The following is a 19,697-nucleotide window of genomic DNA, read 5'->3' as shown; positions in this document are numbered from 1 at the left end:
GTGGTATCTTGGGGTGGTTTTGATTTGCATTTCTCTAATGATCAGGGATAGTGAGCATTTTCTCAAATGTTTGTTAGCCATTCATCTGTTTTCCTCGAAGAAGGTTCTATTCATATCTCTTACCCAGTGGTAGATGGGATTGTTTGGTCTTTTTTGTTGTTGTTGCTTAATTTGAGTTCTCTATAGATTCTAGTTATCAACTCTTTGTCAGATTCATAGCCTACTAATATCTTTTCCCATTTTAAAGATTGTCCTTTTGCTTTACTTTTTGTGTCCTTAACTGTACATAAGCTTTTCAGCTTAAGTCCCACTTGTTTATTTTTGTTGCTATTGTGATTACTGCTGAAGTCTTTGTCATAAATTCTTTTCCTTCTCCAATATCATTGAGAGTTTTTCTCATACTTCCTTCTAAGATTGTTATCATTGCATGTCTTGGATTTAAATCTTTTATCCATCTTGAGTCAATTTTTGTAAGTGGTGAAAGATGTGGGTCCAGTCTCAATCTTTTACATGTGGTTATCTGTTTCTCCCAGCACCATTTATTGAATAGGGATTCTTTCCCCCCCAGTATATACTTTTTGTTAACACTTTTGAAAAAAGTCAAGTTGTAAACTCTTTTTTTTTTTTTTTTTTTTTGAGACAGTGTCTTACTATGTCATCCTTGGTAGAGTACCATGGCGTCACAGCAACCTCCAGCTCTTGGGCTTAAGCGATTCTCTTGCCTCAGCCTCCCGAGTAGCTAGGACTCCAGGCGCCTGCCACAAAGCCCAGCTATTTTTTTTTTTTTTTTTATTTGTTGCAGTTGTCATTGTTGTTTAGCTGGCCCAGGCTGGGTTCAAACCCACCAGCCTCAGTGTATGTGGTTGGCACGGTAACCACCGTCCTACGGGTGCCAAGCCTGTAAACTCTTACTACAAATTAAAAATGAGGCTGAGCGCAGTGGCTCACTCCTGGAATCCTAGTACTCTGGGAGGCCAAGGCAAGTAAATTACTTAAGCAAGAGCAAGACCCCATCTCTAAAACTAACGGGGCATTGTGGGCAACTGTAGTCCGAGCTACTCAAGAGGCTGAGGCAAGAAGATTCCTTCAGCCCAAGAGTTTGAGGTTGCTGTGAGCTATGACACCACAGCACTCTACCCAGAGTGACAAAGTGAGACTCTGTTATCAAAAAAAGGTAAAAGAAAATGAAATTCTTTTTTTTTTTTTTTTTTTTTTTTGAGACAGAGCCTCAAGCTGTTGCCCTGGGTAGAGTGCCGTGGCATCACAGCTCACAGCAACCTCCAACTCCTGGGCTCAAGCGATTCTACTGCCTCCGCCCCCCAAGTAGCTGGAACTATAGGCACCCACCACAACGCCCAGCTATTTTTTTGGTTGCAGCTGTCATTGTTGTTTGGCAGGCCCAGGCTGGATTCGAACCTACCAGCTCAGGTGTATGTGACTGGTGCCTTAACCGCTTGAGCCACAGGCACCGAGCTGAAAATGAAATTCTTAAAAGTTCTCAACTTGACCAGATATGAAACACTTTGAAAATTTTTAAACACAAGCCATACACAGTGCCTCATGCCTATAATCCTATCACTCTGGGAGGTCTAGGTGGCTGAGCTCATGAGTTCAAGACTAGCCTGAACAAGAGTGAGACTTTGTCTCCACTAAAACTGCAAGAACTATCTGGACATTGTGAGGGGTGCCTATCGTCCTAGCTACTCAGGAGGCTGAGGCAGGGAGATCGCTTATGCCCACAAGTTTGAGGTTGCTGTGAGCTATGATGTCACTGCACTCTACTCAGGGCAACAGAGTGAGACCTGTCTCAAAATAAAAAAGAAAAAAACCTTAAAGCTATTTTGAGAAAAAAAGACTAAAAAAAAAAACACATTTTTTATTATTATACAAAAAGATGTCTTTAGGTAAAAATAATAAAAGCCCCATGCTGCAAAGATAATACAGATAGTACTAGTTACCAGGTCAGTGGCCAAGGAGCAGCACTTAAGGTCTTTAGCTCCAATGTTTTGTTCATTTCTTATTCTGGAATTTCATATTCATTTCTTGTTGGATGAGTGGATAATCACTTTGGATAATCAAAGTGATAATAGAGGTGGTTAACTGGCCTTTACTCAGCCTCGCCCTGCTCAGCCTTAATAGCAAACGAACTCTCAGCTAGTGGATCAACTGACCTTCAGCAGCACTCTCTGATCCTTTTTCTTATCCCTGCTCTCACTATTCTGGTAATTGCAAGAAGGATACCTGGGGCATGGATAGTGTCCATAGTGCAGTGTTTGTCAGCCTTATCTCATGGCACACTTGAACCTATAGTTAAACTTGCATGGCACATGTAAATTATGTTGATCAAAAAAAAAAAAGAATATACTTACTGTGCTTTGAACTTCTTTCAAAAATAATTTAATTAATCTTTACAAATTTTTCTGACACACCAGTTGAAAATTACGGCTGTAATGGTTATGATCTGCTACTAGCCTTGAACTGGAATTCCACCAGGGCCTATAACATTTGCTGCCTAGACACCCTTTTCTCCTTCAACATCACACTTCACAGTCTCTCTTCCTATGTGGGAAAGGTAGAGGAGTTATTTTTGCTTATGGCAGTCTGGCATACAAATACATCTTCCTTAGTGTCGTCCCTCTTGATGAAACCATATCCTTTCCTTATGATGAACTATATCTTACTGTTCTCAAAACCTTTGTTGTGATGACCTTATTGTCCCTGCCAGTGGCCTGCCAATGTAAAGCTGCCTGGGCCACTGCTGCCTGTAGTGCTGGTCTTGGTATCCAGCTGTAGCTTTTCCTGATGTGTCGACTAGGCTAGCAGTGTCAGTGAGGCGCTCAGGGCTCTCTGAGGTCCGCTCTCTGCTCCTGCTACCAATCGAACTCAGTTGTTAGAATTTTTAAAGTTAGAAGTGGATCTGGTTAGACTGCACGTTTCGGCTTGCACGGTTGTTGCCAAGAGGGACTTACTGCAAGCTATTGCCTGATCTGGGTTCTTATTTTGTTAAGTCGAAAGTGAGATTTTACTTCGTCCGACGTGACAGCATTTGACATTGTGCAGCCAAGAAATGGTTATGGAGAAGCCCAGTCTGCTGCTTGTAGGGCAGGAGTTTGTGAGGCAATATTACACTTTGCTGAATAAACCTCCAGTATATTTACACAGGTTCTATGGCAGGAATTCTTCCTATGTTCATGGTGGCGTAGATGCTAGTGAAAACCCCAGGAAGCTGTTTGTAGCCAAAATGATACACACCACAGAATATTGTCTCTGAACTTCAGTGAATATCACACTAAAATTCGTCACGTGGACGCTCACGCAACCTTGAGCAATTGAGTGGTTGTCCAGGTCATGGGTTTGCTGTCTAACAGTGGACAGCCAGAGAGGAAATTCATGCAAACCTTTGTTCTGGCTCCTGAAGGATCTGTTCCAAATAAATTTTATGTTCACAATGATATGTTTCATTATGAAGATGAAGTATTTGGTGATTCTGAACCAGAACTTGATGAAGAATCAGAAGATGAAGTAGAAGAGGAACAAGAAGAAAGGCAGCCATCTCCGGAGCCTGCGCAAGAAAATGCCAACAGTGGTTACTACCACGCTCACCCTGTCAGTAATGGCATAGAGGAGCCTTTGGTAGAATCCTCTCATGAACCTGAACCTGAGCCAGAATCGGAAACAAAAACTGAAGAGCTGAAACCCCAGGTTGAGGAGAAGAACTTAGAGGAATTAGAGGAGAAATCTCCCACTCCTCCTCCAGCAGAGCCTGTTTCTCTACCACAGGAACCAGCAAAGCCAAGAATTGAAGCAAACCCAGAAGTTCAGTCTCAGCCACCTCGTGTGTGTGAACAACGGCCTAGAGAACGACCTGGTTTCCCTCCTAGAGGACTGAGACCAGGTAGAGGAGATATGGAACAGAAGGACTCTGACAACCGTAGGATTATTCGCCATCCAGACAGTCTTTGTTGGTAACTTGCCACATGATATTGATGAAAATGAACTGAAAGAATTCTTCATGAGTTTTGGAAACGTTGTGGAACTTTGCATCAATACCAAGGGTGTTGGGGAAAGCTTCCAAATTTTGGTTTTGTGGTTTTTGATGACTTTGAACCAGTTCAGAGACTCTTAATTACAAAACCAATTATGTTTCGAGGGGAAGTACGTTTAAATGTGGAAGAGAAAAAAACAAGAGCTGCAAGAGAGCGAGAAACCAGAGGTGACGGTGATGATCACAGGGATATTAGGCGCAATGATCGAGGTCCTGGTGGTCCACGTGGAATAGTGGGTAGTGGAATGATGCGTGATCGTGGTGGAAGAGGACCTCCTCCAAGGGGTGGCATGGCACAGAAACTTGGCTCTGGAAGAGGAACTGGGCGAATGGAAGGCCGCTTCACAGGACAGCATCACTGAAGCTCCACTGTTGGCAGAGTCTTGGCAATGGTACATTATTTATCGTGTTTGCATTCTTGTTCATTTTTTTTGGCTTTGGAATGAGACACAGCCTTTTTAATCATTTCTTTGATGTGAAAAGCATCTTTTGGTTATCAGTTAAATTGAGGTGGACATTATTTCCCCAATTTCACAACAGGATTCACATTGTTAATTTATAAATCTAGACTTGGAGAATTAAGGACTAAGAAATGACCATATCTTAAACTATCTACAAAAATGAACTTAAAAGGACATGCCCACTGAATTCAGGTCCTTTGAGTCACACACACACAAAAAAAAAAAATCATCTGCTGCACATTTTGTTTAAGTGTTACTGTTTTCGGCCTGTTAATGTTGGAAACACAATAGTGCGATTTGTGCAATTGGATAATCTTGCCTTTTTTCTTGGCTCTCCCCCAAAATACAAACCAACAGAAACTTGTTATGCACTCATCAAAATGCACTAATGGGTACTCTGAACTCATTAACATGACATCTGCAACAGGAGGCAACAGGGGAAAAAAATCTTTCATCTTTTCCAGTAGAGAATAGTTTGTGAAACGATGAGGGCATTTTATCTGCTTGCTGTGACCAGTGTATGTACACATAACTTTAACAAGACTACAAGTATATTCCAGGAGGAAATCATTTAGTTACGAACTAAATAACAAAAATCAGAACTTCAAATGCTTTGGTGTTGAATATTAGACCAGATTTAGTAGCTCCCTATCTAAGATTTTCTACCTGCCCTTCTTCAACAGGGATGGCTGGCTGCCCAACACACTCCTTCTCCTTCTCCCCCTCTTCCCTTTCTTTTTAAGCTGTGTACAGTGAAAATTGTCTTTACTGTATTTTCGTTCTCTAGTAATGTAATAAGCATGATGGTGCCTTCTATTAATACATCATTCCAGTGTTGCTGGTAATTTTGTACAGTATAGTGTATAAATTGCTGTTCTGCAAAGCCAAACAGCTGCAAAATGTTGAAAAATCATTGATGTGTATAAAAATTGCAGTATCTTTAAAATCAGTAAAAAGGAGTAGCATGTTATTTATCTTGTTCTTCAGTTAACAACTTTGTGTTCTGTGTGGGAGGGAGGGAGTTATGTGTGTTTGGGAGGGAGAGGGGAAGAAGAAAGTCAGTTATTTGAGTAGGTCTCTAGTTGACTTTTCTCCTAGCTTGAATGTGAACATTGACACATGTCACTTCAGTGCTTGGAAAAGTCAGTCAAGTTCACATACATTTTTAGTGACATTTTAAAAGCAGTCAGATTCCTTAATTGTCATGTAAACCTGAGGTGAGGATACTGCAATTATCAGAGAAAAGAACAGCAGCTCTTAAGTGTTTGCATTTTCTATTTGGGGGGCAGGGAACTATCATTCATTTTGCACAATTCTTGGACTGATGTCAGCACCCGAGTGGCTCCTGAATTTAAGTCTGGGACGACATCTTTTATTTTTACATGAATCTTTAAACAGGTCTGTGAGCAAAGTTTGTAGCTGCAGAATTACTGTCTGTCTTTATAGCTAGTTACGATAAACCACAAGTATGGCAAAGCTTATCCAATTTTATGCTTGGAGCAATCAGTATACACCAGTTTCTGATGTTTCAGGCAAGAAGCTGGGTAAATAAGTATGACCACTGAAAGCTGCTTGTTAGCATGGAAGACTTGACTTCTCCATTCTGTCTTAAAATAAAATATGCACTTGACCTGGTAGCAAATTGGTTCTGAATTATGCAACTGTTTGCTATTTAGTAAACTAGCAAATGATGCACATTTTGTTTTTTACGTGCTGGGCAGTATAAGTAAAATTAAATCTTTCCCCTTTCCTTAAATGAGGTCTTCCATGTTTGAGGAAAAGTCTTGCACTATTGTATATATTTGGGGGACACGGATTTTCATAGTTTCCATTTTGGGGAGGCTTAAAGATTTTTTTGTTTGTTTCAAACAGTTTTATACTTTCTTTTTTTTTTTTTTTTTTTTGTAGAGACAGCGTCTCACTGTACCGCCCTCAGGTAGAGTGCCATGGCGTCACATGGCTGACAGCAACCTCTAACTCTTGGGCTTACATGATTCTCTTGCCTCAGCCTCCCGAGCAGCTGGGACTACAGGCGCCCGCCACAATGCCCGGCTATTTTTGTTGTTGTTGTTGTTGTTGCAGTTTGGCCGGGGCTGGGTTTGAACCCACCACCCTCGGCATATGGGGCCGGCGCCCTACTCATGAGCCACAGGCGCCACCCACTGTTTTATGCTTTCTGATGTATAGTACTTGAATTTTTTTTTTTTTTTTTTGTAGAGACAGAGTCTCACTTTATCGCCCTTGGTAGAGTGCTGTGGTGTCACACAGCTCACAGCAACCTCCAACTCCTAGGCTTAGGCGATTCTCTTGCCTCAGCCTCCCAAGTAGCTGGGATTACAGGCGCCCGCCACAACGCCCAGCTATTTTTTTGTTGCAGTTTGGCCGGGGCGGGTTTGAACCCACCACCCTTGGCATGTGGGGCCGGCGCCCTACCCGCTGAGCCACAGGCTCCTCCCCAGTACTTGAAATTCTTAGCAGAAAATGTCTTTGGAATTTTGAAGCCTTTATTCAGACTACATTTAAATAAATGGTTGTTTTCTTGTCATTGTTTTTCCCCAAGTGTATTTTTTCTCTATTCTATTTCGTTGTATGTATATGTGTGTGTGTGTATGTATATATACACATATATATATTCAAATACGTGTGTGTGTGTGTGTGTGTGTATAAAATTTCCAATCCGGGATATTGCCCTGCCACCCATGAAAACCATTCTGGCACCAAAAGTGATGACAAATGTTGCATGTAATTGAAAAGCAGAGCAAAGAGCCGTTCAGTGTCAGCCTTTACACACTATGAGTAAAACATTAAACATCACGTGGAGAAGTTTACATAGTGATCGTTCACCTGCAGTACTGTGGACTTTTAACTTTTTGTTACCCTTTTTAGTGAAACAAAGTAAAAATATTCATCTACCATTACTGTTATTTGCTGATTTTATTTTTGATGGTAATATTCTATCCGTATGACGCTATTGCAACCAAATTGGCTTTACCATCTTGGCTTTAGTAGGTATAGAAGACAGTGGATTACAGGGCGGCGCCTGTGGCTCAGTGAGTAGGGCGTCGGCCCCATATGCCGAGGGTGGAGGGTTCAAACCCAGCCCCGGCCAAACTGCAACAAAAAAATAGCCAGGCGTTGTGGCGGGCACCTGTAGTCCCAGGTACTCGGGAGGCTGAGGTAAGAGAATCGCTTAAGCCCAGGAGCTGGAGGTTGCTGTGAGCTGTGTGATGCCACGGCACTCTACCAAGGGCCATAACGTGAGACTCTGTCTCTACAAAAAAAAAAAAAGAAGACAATGGATTACCATCTTTATTGCTGTAATGTGTTAAGCATTATATGCTAGTAGAACCTAGTTTGATTGTTTCAGGTGGAGTATTCTTTGAGTTTCCATTTTGAATGTGTTTGGACTAAACAAATGATAAACGACTGATGTCTGCAGCATTTATCTATGTCCCTAATTTAATCTGTAGCCCTCATGTTCCCAAATGTTTTCTTCCACTTTCTTTTCATACAGTCTACGTGGAAATAAATTATTCTAAAACCAGCTGCTTATTTGTCAAATTAAACATAAAATAAAACATTTAAGTAAATCGAAATAAAAAGGAATTTTTAAAGTTAAATATACTCGTTGACAGAGTAATTTACTGTGCCTGGTTCTTTATGAGAAAGTAACCTTTGCAGTGAAAGAAAGAATTATCCAATTTCATCTCGCCTCTCCTTGACTAATGGAGTGAGGAAGATGTCTGTTTGCCTCAGACTATAATTTGATCATTTATCCATCTTTTTGTGTGTGTTTCTTACCAGATCAATAGAAATATTTCAAGCTCCCAACTTGAAACTGCTCTGCACTATCCAGCAGCATCACAAGCTTGTGAACGCCATTAGCTGGCATCATGAGCATGGCAGCCAGCCAGAGCTGAGCTATCTGATGGCCTCTGGCTCTAACAATGCAGTCATTTATGTGCACAACCTGAAGACTGTCATAGGTAACTTTCGTTTCTTCCATACTGGGGATGATTTTATATATTCACCTGCTTTTTAGTCTAACCATTTATTTTTGGCATTAAAATAAATATTGTGTTTTTTATTCTCAAAAGTAGTATATTCAGGCAGCGCCTGTGGCTCAGTGAGTAGGGCACTGGCCCCACCATATACCAAGGGTGGCAGGTTCAAACCTGGCCCTGGCCAAACTGTAACAAAAAATAGCCGAGCATTGTGGCAGGCACCTGAAGTCCCAGCTACTCGAGAGGCTGAGGAAGAGAATCACCTAAGCCCAAGAGCTGGAGGTTGCTGTGAGCTGTGATGCCACAGCACTCTACCAAGGGCAACAAAGTGAGACTCTGTGTCAAAAAAAAATATCCTTTTCACACATGACAGAATTGTTAACTTAGAAAGTGAAGTTTTCGGGTGGCTCCTGTGGCTCAGTGAGTAGGGCGACAGCCCCATATGCCGAGGGTGGCGGGTTCAAACCCAGCCCCGGCCAAACTGCAACACAAAAAAAAAAAAAAAAATAGCCGGGCATTGTGGTGGGCGCCTGTAGTCCCAGCTGCTCGGGAGGCTGAGGCAAGAGAATCGCATAAGCCCAGGAGTTGGAGGTTTCTGTGAGCCGTGTGACGCCAGGGCACTCTACCGAGGGCAGTAACGTGAGACTCTGTCTCTACAAAAAAAAAGAAAGTGAAGTTTTCCCTGTAATCCCATTTCTCAATAATAACCAATATTGTATGTTGCGTTTTTTTCTCCAGATTAAAGTGTTTATTAACCTACATACGTGTATATGTTAATATGTAAGTTCGTATTTCTATGTACGTATGTGAGAGAACAATCTTTACCTCACTAAATTACTGCTTGTAATTTTTTTTCTCAAAATATCTTGGAAATCTCTTTATGTTAGTACATAAATATCTTACAAATATATATTTGTTTGCTAAATGGATATATATTTATTTCATTGTATAGGTATACCATAATGTACCAATTCTGCAGTTGACTAACATTTAAATTATAAGCATTTTTTTATAATTTAAGTAATAGTACATATATCTTCATAAACATAAATGAGTCAATTTCTTCTTTTTTTCTTTCTTTTTTTTCTTTTTTGAGACAAAGTCTCACTATGTTGCCCTCGGTAGAGTGGTATGGCGTCACAGCTTACAGCAACCTCAGACTCTTGGGCTTAAGCGATTCTCTTGCCTCAGCCTCCCAAAAGCTGGGACTACAGGCGCCCGCCACAATGCCCAGCTATTTTTTTTGGTTGTAGTTGTAATTGTTTGGCAGGCCTGAGCTGGATTCGAACCCACCAGCTCCAGTGTATTTGGCTGGCGCCCTAGCCACTTGAGCCACAGGCGCTGAAACAAATGAAGCATTTTCTTAAAGAATATTGCTGAAACTGGATTTGCTAGGTAAAAATATGTATAGTTTTTTTATAATTATTTCTAAGTGGTTCTCCAAAAAGATTGTGCCATGTTAGATTTTCTCCAACAGTGTTTGAGTATTACACACATAGCACACACCCCCTTCCAGTGTTTGATTGCACCTGATTCTTTCAAGCCATCATCATTTCCCAATGGTTAAATCACAGCCAAGAGAGCTTAGCTGACTTCTTTAAGTCCCACAGATAGGGGCAGCACTCATAGCTCAGTGGGTAGAGTACCGGCCACCCAGGCCGGCAGGTTTGAACCCAGCCCAGGCCAGCTAAACAACAATGACAACTGCAACAACAACAACAAAAAAAATAAGTGGGCGTTGTGGCGGGCACCTGTAGTCCCAGCTACTTGGGAGGCTGAGGCAAGAGAATTGCCTTAAGCCCTAGAGTTTGAGGTTACTGTGAGCTGCGACGCCACAGCACTCTACCCAGGGCAACATAGTGAGACTCTGTCTCAAAAAAAAAAAAAAGTCTCACAGATAGTATATAGTAGAGCCTAGGTTCAAGCTGACACTATCTTTTTTTTTTTTTTTTTTTTTTTTTTTTTTTTTTGTAGAGACAGAGTCTCACTTTATGGCCCTCGGTAGAGTGCCGTGGCCTCACACAGCTCACAGCAACCTCCAACTCCTGGGCTTAAGCGATTCTCCTGCCTCAGCCTCCCGAGTAGCTGGGACTACAGGCGCCCGCCACAACGCCCAGCTGTTTTTTGGTTGCAGTTCAGCCGGGGCTGGGTTTGAACCCGCCACCCTCGGTATATGGGGCCGGCGCCTTACTGACTAAGCCACAGGCGCCGCCCAACACTATCTTTTAAGTACAGAGTCTGCGGGTATTCCAGCAAATGTTATTCCCTACCTAATAGGTTAACTTTATTTAATATGTATGTGGACTTATTCCTTATAGAATCTTAAACTTCTTAAAGCCTTCTTCAGCACTTAGGAGAACCATAAGTGCTGAAGAGAGAGCCTTTGTTTTGAGAGAGCCTCAAGTTGTCGCCCTGGATAGAGGGCTGTGGCATTTCAGCTCACAGCAACCTCCAACTCCTGAGCTCAAGAGATTCTCCTGCTTCTGCCTCCCAAGTAACTGGGAGTACAAGCACCCGCCACAGCACCCAGCTATTTTTTGGTTGCAGCCATCATTGTTGTTTGGCGGGCCCAGGCTGGATTCGAACCTGCCAGCTCAGGTGTATGTGGCTGACGCCTTAGCTGCTGAGCCACATGCGCCAAGCCATGGTAGATGGTTAAAAGAGCCTATTTTTAACACTTTTTCTCCTAATGTGAATGAATTATAATCTGACATAAACTATTTCAGAGTACTGCAAGAATAGTCTTGGCTGTAGTGAAATATTTGACATTTTAAATTTCTTTATAACTAACTTCCAGTGGTTTTCTGAGAATCATATTTATAACAAAAAAAAATGTTTTGGTTCTAATAGTAGGTCTCCTGAGTGTAAAGCAATATGGAAAAATGGAAAAGCTAGCCTGGCATTGTGGCCGATGCCTGTAATTTTTAGCTACTCGGCAGGCTGAGGGAAGAGGATCGCTTGAGCCTAAGAATCTGCATTTGCTGTGAGCTGTGACGTCACAGCACTCTACTAAGGGCAGCAGAGTGTCTGAAAATAAGATTTTTTTTCGAAGTATAGATATATGTATATTTTTCCAATAACAAATGATAGGCTGACCATGCATAATGGCTTACGCCTTTAATCTTAGCACTCTGGGAGGCCATTGCAGAAGGATCCCTTGAGCTCAGGAGTTCCAGACCAGCCTGAGCAATACCAAGACCCCATCTCTACTGAAAATAAAAATTAGCTGGTATCGTGGTAGGCCCCTATAGTCCCAGCTTCTCAAAGGCTGAGGCAGGAGTATTTTTTGAGCCCAGGAGTTTGAAGTTGCTATGCGTTGGGCAGATGGCTTGGCATTCTAGCCTGAGACAGGGGAAGACTCTGTCTCAAAAACAAAAACAAAAAAAAAATAAGGAGGCAGTGTGTAACTAAGGAGCATGTGTTAGAAAGCTGATCCTGGTCCTTATGATTGTTACTAGGATTCTAAATCATTCATTTTATTTCACATGTACTAAATAGTAGAAAAAGGTAGAAAACTGCTAGGATCAGTTTGATTTATTTTTACTTTCTTATTTTAAAATAATTCAGATTTAGAGGAAAGTTTTAAGAATAATAGAAAGTATACTCATATGTCCTTTCCTAAATTCAATAATTGTTAACATTTAGTCACATTTGCTTTGTTCTGTGTGTACATGTATTAGCTTAATATCCAATAGTTTTATCTACCCCTAGAACTATATATAATCAATTTAATTTAAAAATCACCTGGAAAGCATATAGCAAAATCTGAACTCTGGCCATGTGAACACCTTCCTGTATGTACTTTTGTTTGATTTTTTTGTTGTTGTCATTAATGGGAGTGACATCTTTCCTTTGCCTTTTAGAAAGCAGTCCTGAGTCTCCAGTGACCATTACAGAGCCCTACCGAACTCTCTCAGGGCACACAGGCAAGATTACCAGTCTGGCTTGGAGCCCACATCATGATGGAAGACTGGTATCTGCTTCCTATGATGGTACAGCCCAGGTACTATTGTCCCCGTAACCCTGTGTGTCCTTTACTATGCACTCTAACTTAAAATTCTTTTCTCTTTTGTTACAGTTGTGGACACACTGTAACAAAACACACACTCTTGTTTTCTTTCCCCCAGATCATCTTCTATAGAAAGGAAATTTCTAGCTTTAGAAGGCATTTTTAGGGCGGCGCCTGTGGCTCAAAGGAATAGGGCACCGGCCCCATATGCCGGAGGTGGCAGGTTCAAACCTAGCCCCAGCCAAAAACTGCAAAAAAACAAAAAAGCATTTTTAGTTTTATTCTACTTTTCGGGCCCTTAACAGGCTAAGACTAGATTTTTTTACTTAGATGAAAGGGAAAATATTGATAAGAACTATCTAAATCCTAACATTTTGACAGATTTCATTCTGACTCACTATCAGTATAGTGGACTAAAATTATGTAAAAAGCACTCACAGAAATATTTGTAACAAATCACAGAGACAAGACTCAAATCAGAAGCTGGGATATTTTCTTCATGATGTCAGAACCTCTAGCCCCAAAATTAATATACAGTACTGGTTTGAGACGTGAAATTCATAGGGTCTCAGGAGAAGCTTTTTCAAAATCATCCCTATAGAAATGCCTCTACATCTCAGAACACGTTAGTCTCCCAGAGGAAATAGTACTCTCTGAAATTAAACTCCTAAGAGAAAATTACAAATCACAAGAGAATACAAAGAGTCCACAGATTATTTCAAAAATCAGAAAATTTTGGGCAGCACCTGTGGCTCAAAGGAGTAGGGCACCAGACCCATAATATGGGAGGTGGTGGGTTCAAACCCGGCCTTGGCCAAAAACTGAAAAAAAAAAAAAAAAAGAAAATTATGCCCCCCAAACAATAAAATTACAGAAATTGTTTATCATGTGACTTTTGGGTTTAGGTGTGGGAAACTCTGCGGGAAGAACCCCTGTGCAATTTCCGAGGACATCGAGGTCGACTGCTATGTGTGGTTTGGTCCCCGTTAGATCCAGACTGCATCTACTCAGGGGCAGATGACTTCTGTGTGTACAAATGGCTCACTTCCATGCAAGATCATTCCCGGCCTCCTCAAGGTCAGTCACAATCTAGACCCAATAAAATGATTGCCTAATTCCTTTTCTTCCATCCTTAACAACTGAGTTGATCAGGGTTGAGCAAGCAAGACAATGGGGGCAGTAGTGTCAGTAAGGCAGGAATCTGGAGCATAAGCAAGGAAGACAACCATCAGGGGCCTGCGGGCAACAACACTCAAGTATTAATATTAAAGAGCACACCTTCGTCCCACGTCATAGTTTCTAAATATCATGCTCCATTAAGAGGGTCCATGGCTTCTTAGACAAATGACTGGTTCTAGGTTGGGACAGGGAAAATACAAAATGTTGTTTTCCCTGAAACATTATTTTATGTCAGAAAGGAAGGAAGTACTCAAAAGAATTAAGGACATAGATCAAAAAGACAAAGAAGCAAGCTTAAATAAGCTTCTACTGACCAAATCTGGGACAATTTCAATTTGAAAATAAGAGGAAAATTCCTTAAAAGAAAAAAAATAATAATAAGAGGAAAATTCCATTTCTGCCTAAGAAAGATTAACTGGTTCCAGGCTTGCTCACGCTCCACAAACTACTAGAATGGAAAACTAGATGGAATATACATATTAAACAGGTAGAAATTTACCCCTAAAAAATGAAATAGTATGTCGACATAAAGACTTATAAAAGAATGTTCATAATAGCTTCGTCTGTGATCATCACCAACTGTTTAAGCAGATAAATGAATAAATCCTGGTGTATCCCTACAGTTGAATTTTATTCAACGATAAAAAGAAAGTTAACTATTTGGCTTACCTCAGTGAGTAGGGCACCAGCCACATACACCAGAGCTGGCGCATTCGAATCCAGCCCATGCCTGCCAAACAACAATGACAACTACAACCAAAAAAATAGTCGGGCATTGTTGGGGACACCTGTAGTCCCAGCTACTTGGGAGGCTGAGGCAAGAGAATCACTTAAGCCCAAGAGTTTGAGGTTGCTGTGAGCTGTGATGCCTTGGCTTTCTACCAGGGGCAACATAGTGACACTCTTGTCTCAAAAAAAGTAATTAGTGTTAAACACAAGAAAGCAGATGCATCACTAAAACACATCATGCCAAGCAAAAGAAGCCAGACAAAAAAAGACTATGTACTGTATAATTCTGTTTATGTGAAATTCTGGAACAGACAAAGCTAAACCATAATGATAGTGGATCAGTGATTAGGGTTCAGGGAGGGGAGTGTATCTTACTGCAAAGAGAGAACTCCATCTTACTGCATGAGAGAACTTTTCAAAGTAATGGAAAGGTTTTTTTTGTTTTGTTTTTTATAGTGAGACTCTGTCTCCACTATATCACCCTTGGTAGAGTGCCGTGGTGTCAGAGCTCACAGCATCCTCAAACTCTTGGGCTTAAGCGATTCTCTTGCCTCAGCGTCCCAAGTAGCCAGGACTATAGGTGCCCACCACAACGCCCAGCTATTTTTTTGTTGTAGTTGTCATTGTTTGGCAGGCCTGGGCCAGGTTTGAACCCATCAGCCCCAGTGTATATGGCCAGCGCCCTAACCACTGAGCTAGGGGTGGCCAAGCCACGTAATGGAAAGATTTTATATCTTGTTTGTGGTGGTGATGGGTTACATAACTGTATACATTCCTCAAAACTCACCAAAGTATTAAAAAGTAGGTGTATCTTGGGCGGTGCCTGTGGCTCAAGGAGTAGGGCGCCGGTCCCATATGCCAGAGGTGGTGGGTTCAAACCCAGCCCCGGCCAAAAACCAAAAAAAAAAGTAGGTATATCTTATTGTATTAAATTGTACCTAAATAAAGGTGATTTAAAAATAAGCAGAAGATTTAGCTGGGAATTGTAGTAGGCACCTGCAGTCCCAGCTACTCAGGAGGATTGCTTGAACCCAGACTATGAGGTTGCTGTGCGCTAGGGTGAGGCCATGGTACTCTAGCCCATGTAACAGAGCTGGTCTAAGCAAAAAAGCAGCTGAGCGCAATGGCTCATGCCTATAATCCTAACACTCTGGGAGGCTAGGGGAGATAGATTGTTTGAACTCAAGAGTTCAAGACCAGCCTGAGCAAGAGCAAGACCCTATCTCTAAAAATAGCCAGGTGCTGTATCAGGGGCCTGTAGTCCCAGGTACTTGGGAGGCTGAGGCAAGAGAATCGCTAAAGCCCAAGAGTTTGAGGTTGCTGTGAGCTATGACGCTACGGCACTCTACTGAGGGTGACAAAGTGAAACTCTTGTCTCAAAAAGAAAGGGGGGGGGGGCAAAAAATAAAAACATTAAAAAAGTAAATAGATCATGACATAAATTAAGAATCCATGAGTCCATAGCAACATAAATAAACAAATGCCTAAATAAATGGGGAGAACCATAGACTGTTCCTTATAATACAATGCTCACTCGTGAATGTAGAGTGAGGCATCATAGTAATAACTTTTAATTATGAAAAACAGTGGGTACTAAACTAGTAAATGTAAATACTTAGTAATTAAATAGGGAAAATACTTTTTAGGAGGTAACCTACAAGACACTCCTTTAATCAAATGATTGAAATAAACCAGATAATGGGACAAATAAAAATTAGGTGTTCCTTCATAGATTTCCCTAAGAAGGAAACAGCATCACTTTTGTGTATTCCAGCTGAAGATATATAACCTAAATCTAATGAAAAATATCAGGTAAATGCAGATTGAGGGAAATTTGACAAAATAACTGTAATCTCCACAAGTTTCAAGTCATAAAAGTCAAGGGAAAACCAAGCAACTGTTTCAAGCTGAAGAGAACCAGAGAGGTGGGACAACAAAATGCAACGTGTGATCTTCGATTGATTTCTTTTGCTGTAAAAGACATCTAGGTACAAATGGCAGAAACTGAATGGAATACATAGAGGCAATAATAATGTACCAGTGTTCATTTCCTGATTTCAGTGTTTGTACTGTGGTGATGTTGTAGAATGTCTTTGTTCATAAAATATCAGGTAAAGTCTTTAGGAGTAATTGGGATCATATTTATGGTTTAATGGAATTCCGAAAGAAATTGGTTAACACTCTGATAGTAACTCCATTCATTGAAAAGGAAGGAAAAGGGTAAGAATGCTGTTAAAACGAAAAGTAAAACCTGGGCACTGTGGTGAGTACCTGTAGTCCCAGAGCCCCTGCAGGCTGAGGCTGAAGGATCACAAGGGGCCAGAAGGAGTCCAGCCTGGGCAACATAGTGAGACCCTGTCACCAAAACAAATAGTAATGAGGTAATGGACATTACCACCTACAATGCTTTTAACCAAGAATGTATATTTTAGGCTCGGCGCCCGTAGAACAGTGGTTACAGCACACACCAAGACTGGTGGGTTCGAACCTGGCCCAGGCCAGCTAAAGCAACAATGGCAACTGCAACAAAAAAAAAATAAAATAAATATATCCAGGCATTGTGGCGGGCACCTGTAGTCCCAGCTACTTGGGAGGCTGAGGCAAGAGAATCGCTTAAGCCCAAGAGTTTGAGGTTGCTGTGAGCTGTGACATCACAGCACTCTACCAAGGGTGACATAGTGAAACTCTTTCTCAAAAAAATAAATAAATAAAGTGTATATTTTAGTCTACCCTTTTTATTGTGATTACTATAGGCAAAAAAAGTATTGAATTAGAGAAGAAACGACTCTCTCAACCTAAGCCAAAGCCCAAAAAGAAAAAAAAGCCGACCTCCAGAGCTCCTGTAAAGCTGGATTTGATTGATGGGAATGAAGAAGAGAACAATGTGGAGAATGGCGTGTCAGACCAGGACGGGGAGGAGGATGCTCAAGAGCCAGAGTTACCCTGTAGCCTCGCTTCCGTGGGTATGTGGCAGGGGCCCAGGCTTCCGTATCTATAGGATTTCATAGTCACTTCCGGGAAACTAAACTGGGTTCCTCATTCAGTGTGAAACGTTTCTATCTCTGACCTGCCTATTTTCTCAACTTCTTAGTCAGAAAACTGCACTTTTAAGAAAAAGCTTTCTAAGTCTCTAAAATAAACAAGTTTGAAGTTTTCAAGAGGCTCTAGCAAATGATTAGGTAGAAATAAAGTTCTGTAGAGAAAACCTTTTAATCAACTTGGGCAGGGTAGGACAAAATGCAGCTAAGACAGTGTGTACATAGAAATTTCTGGGGAGGAAAAGCAAGACTCCAATGTACTCAATACTAATATGAAGCTAGTAGACAATTAATACATGCCCACATAAGAGAAAAACTCAAATCAATTCAAGGTGAGGGGCAGAGGAACAAGGGAGCCGGGAGAGGAGAGGAGAGGGGGATGAGTGTGCTCCCACTTAATGGGCACAAGGTTAGGGTGTATGGTACACCTCGTTGGGGCAGGACATAATAATAAGAGACTCTACCTAACAAATGCAAACAATGTAACCTAATTCTTTGTACCTTCAGATTAACCTGAAACAATAAATAAATTGATAGATAATTAAATAAAGTCACTGTCTATTAATTTAATCACAGTGAAAAATAAAAAGGAACTTCCGGGGAAAAAGCTTTTAACAGCATGATATTGTTAGCCACGTTTATTGAAAGAAACCACTGTCCCTTACTAACATCTGACTTAGAAGCTCCTGTCCTTGGGAGCTTATTCCTAGGGGAACTTGCAAGTTCTCATCCCTCCTACCTGAAGTTTTTCCTGATTTTTTGTCTTCTTGACGAAAAAATATATATATATGCTTATTAGATTATTTAGTCAGCTAAGCTATAATGGCATTTTTCAAATTTCTCACAAAACAGCCTTCCATGACTACTAATCTATTTCTAATCTAAAGAGGAAAAAAAATTGCTGGGTGAAATTTTAGTGACTTTATTATATACAGAGGGTGCTAAAAAAGGGTATACACATTTTAAGAAAGGAAAAATACTGTATTAATTTTATAATACTCAAGTCACATTTGGTAGATACTCCGTGTGACTTGTACACATATTCATTTTTTGTTATCGGTATATGTGAAGTATTACAATTTTAAAAGTTTTTCCTTTCTCAAAGTAAGTGTATACATTTTCTGTTACCCTCTGTATTTACCTTAAAGATCTGTTACCTGTTAACATGAATGATTAAATAGCAGACAGTACACAGAAAAGCAGCGACTCATGCTTAATTCCAAAACAGACAAAATTTGTGACAAAATTAAAATGACCAAAATAGACTGCGCATGGTGGCTCATGCCTATGATCCTAGCACTCTGAGAGTCCAAGGCGGATGTATTGCTCGAGCTCATTGGTTTGAGACCAGCCTGAGCCAGAGTGCAACTCTGTCTGTACTAAAAATACCAAAAAACGGGGCAAGAGGATTGGAAGTTGCCATGAGGTCACCGTGCCATGCTACCCAGGGCAATAGCTTGAGACTCTGTCTCAAAAATAAAATAAAATAAGCAAAATATATGGAACAGGGGCATCCTTGACCTGGGACCCTCTCCATCCCAAGGGATAGCTGTTAGACCCATAGTTTGGGTAAATAAAGAGCTATGAGGCTAGTGAGTTTATCTTTTTGCTCAACAAAGTGCCTTCCTAGGCGGCGCCCGTACCTTAGCGGGTAGGGAGCTGGCCACATACACCAAGGTTGGCAGGTTCGGACCCACCCTGGCCAGCTAAAACAACAATAACAGCTGCAGCCAAAAAAAATAGCATGGTGTTGTGGTAGGCACCTGTAGTCCCAACTACTTGGGAGGCTGAGGCAAGAGAATCGCTTAAGCCCAGGAGTTTGAGGTTGCTGTGAGCTGTGACGCCACGGCACTCTACCCAGGGTGACAGCTTGAGACTCGCAAAAATAAGTAATAAATAAATGAAAAGCCTTTCTAGACAGATTTGGTGGTGTGCACCTATAATCCCAGCTACTGAGATCACTTGAGCCCAGGAGTTTGCATCCAGCCTGGGCAAGAAAGTGAGACCTCATCTCTTTTGTTAAAAAAGGAAGAGAAGGGCAGCACCTGTGGCTCATTGGGTAGGGTGCTGGCCCCATATACCAAGGGTGGCGGGTTCAAACCCGGCCCCGGCCCTGGCCCTGGCCAAACTGCAAAAAATAGCCGGGAATTGTGTCAGGCACGTGTAGTCCCAGCTACTTGGGAGGCCGAGGCAAGAGAATCGCCTAAGCCCAGGAGATGGAGGTTGCTGTGA

At 41.4% G+C, this 19,697-nt stretch overlaps 1 protein-coding gene and 1 pseudogene across 3 annotated transcripts in view; both read left to right on the top strand.

Annotated features, from left to right (window-relative positions):
• The window catches only part of GEMIN5 (gem nuclear organelle associated protein 5), a 68,564-nt gene that overhangs the window by 21,673 nt on the left and 27,194 nt on the right, over positions 1-19,697 (top strand). For both annotated transcript variants that reach the window (XM_053567099.1, XM_053567100.1), the window contains exons 13-16: positions 8,311-8,492; positions 12,374-12,513; positions 13,425-13,596; positions 17,181-17,390. In XM_053567099.1, coding sequence (XP_053423074.1) covers positions 8,311-8,492; positions 12,374-12,513; positions 13,425-13,596; positions 17,181-17,390 — 704 coding nt within the window. The remainder of the gene's footprint in view (positions 1-8,310; positions 8,493-12,373; positions 12,514-13,424; positions 13,597-17,180; positions 17,391-19,697) is intronic.
• On the top strand, positions 2,930-4,711 carry LOC128569036 (ras GTPase-activating protein-binding protein 2-like; annotated as a pseudogene). Its single transcript, XR_008375266.1, has one exon. The product of XR_008375266.1 is annotated as a ras GTPase-activating protein-binding protein 2-like (transcript).

The sequence above is a fragment of the Nycticebus coucang genome, chromosome 17 (genome assembly GCF_027406575.1).
Source record: "Nycticebus coucang isolate mNycCou1 chromosome 17, mNycCou1.pri, whole genome shotgun sequence".
NCBI lineage: Eukaryota > Metazoa > Chordata > Mammalia > Primates > Lorisidae > Nycticebus > Nycticebus coucang.
Note: the sequence above shows the minus strand (reverse complement) of the source record. Positions and strands in the feature narration are given on the sequence as shown.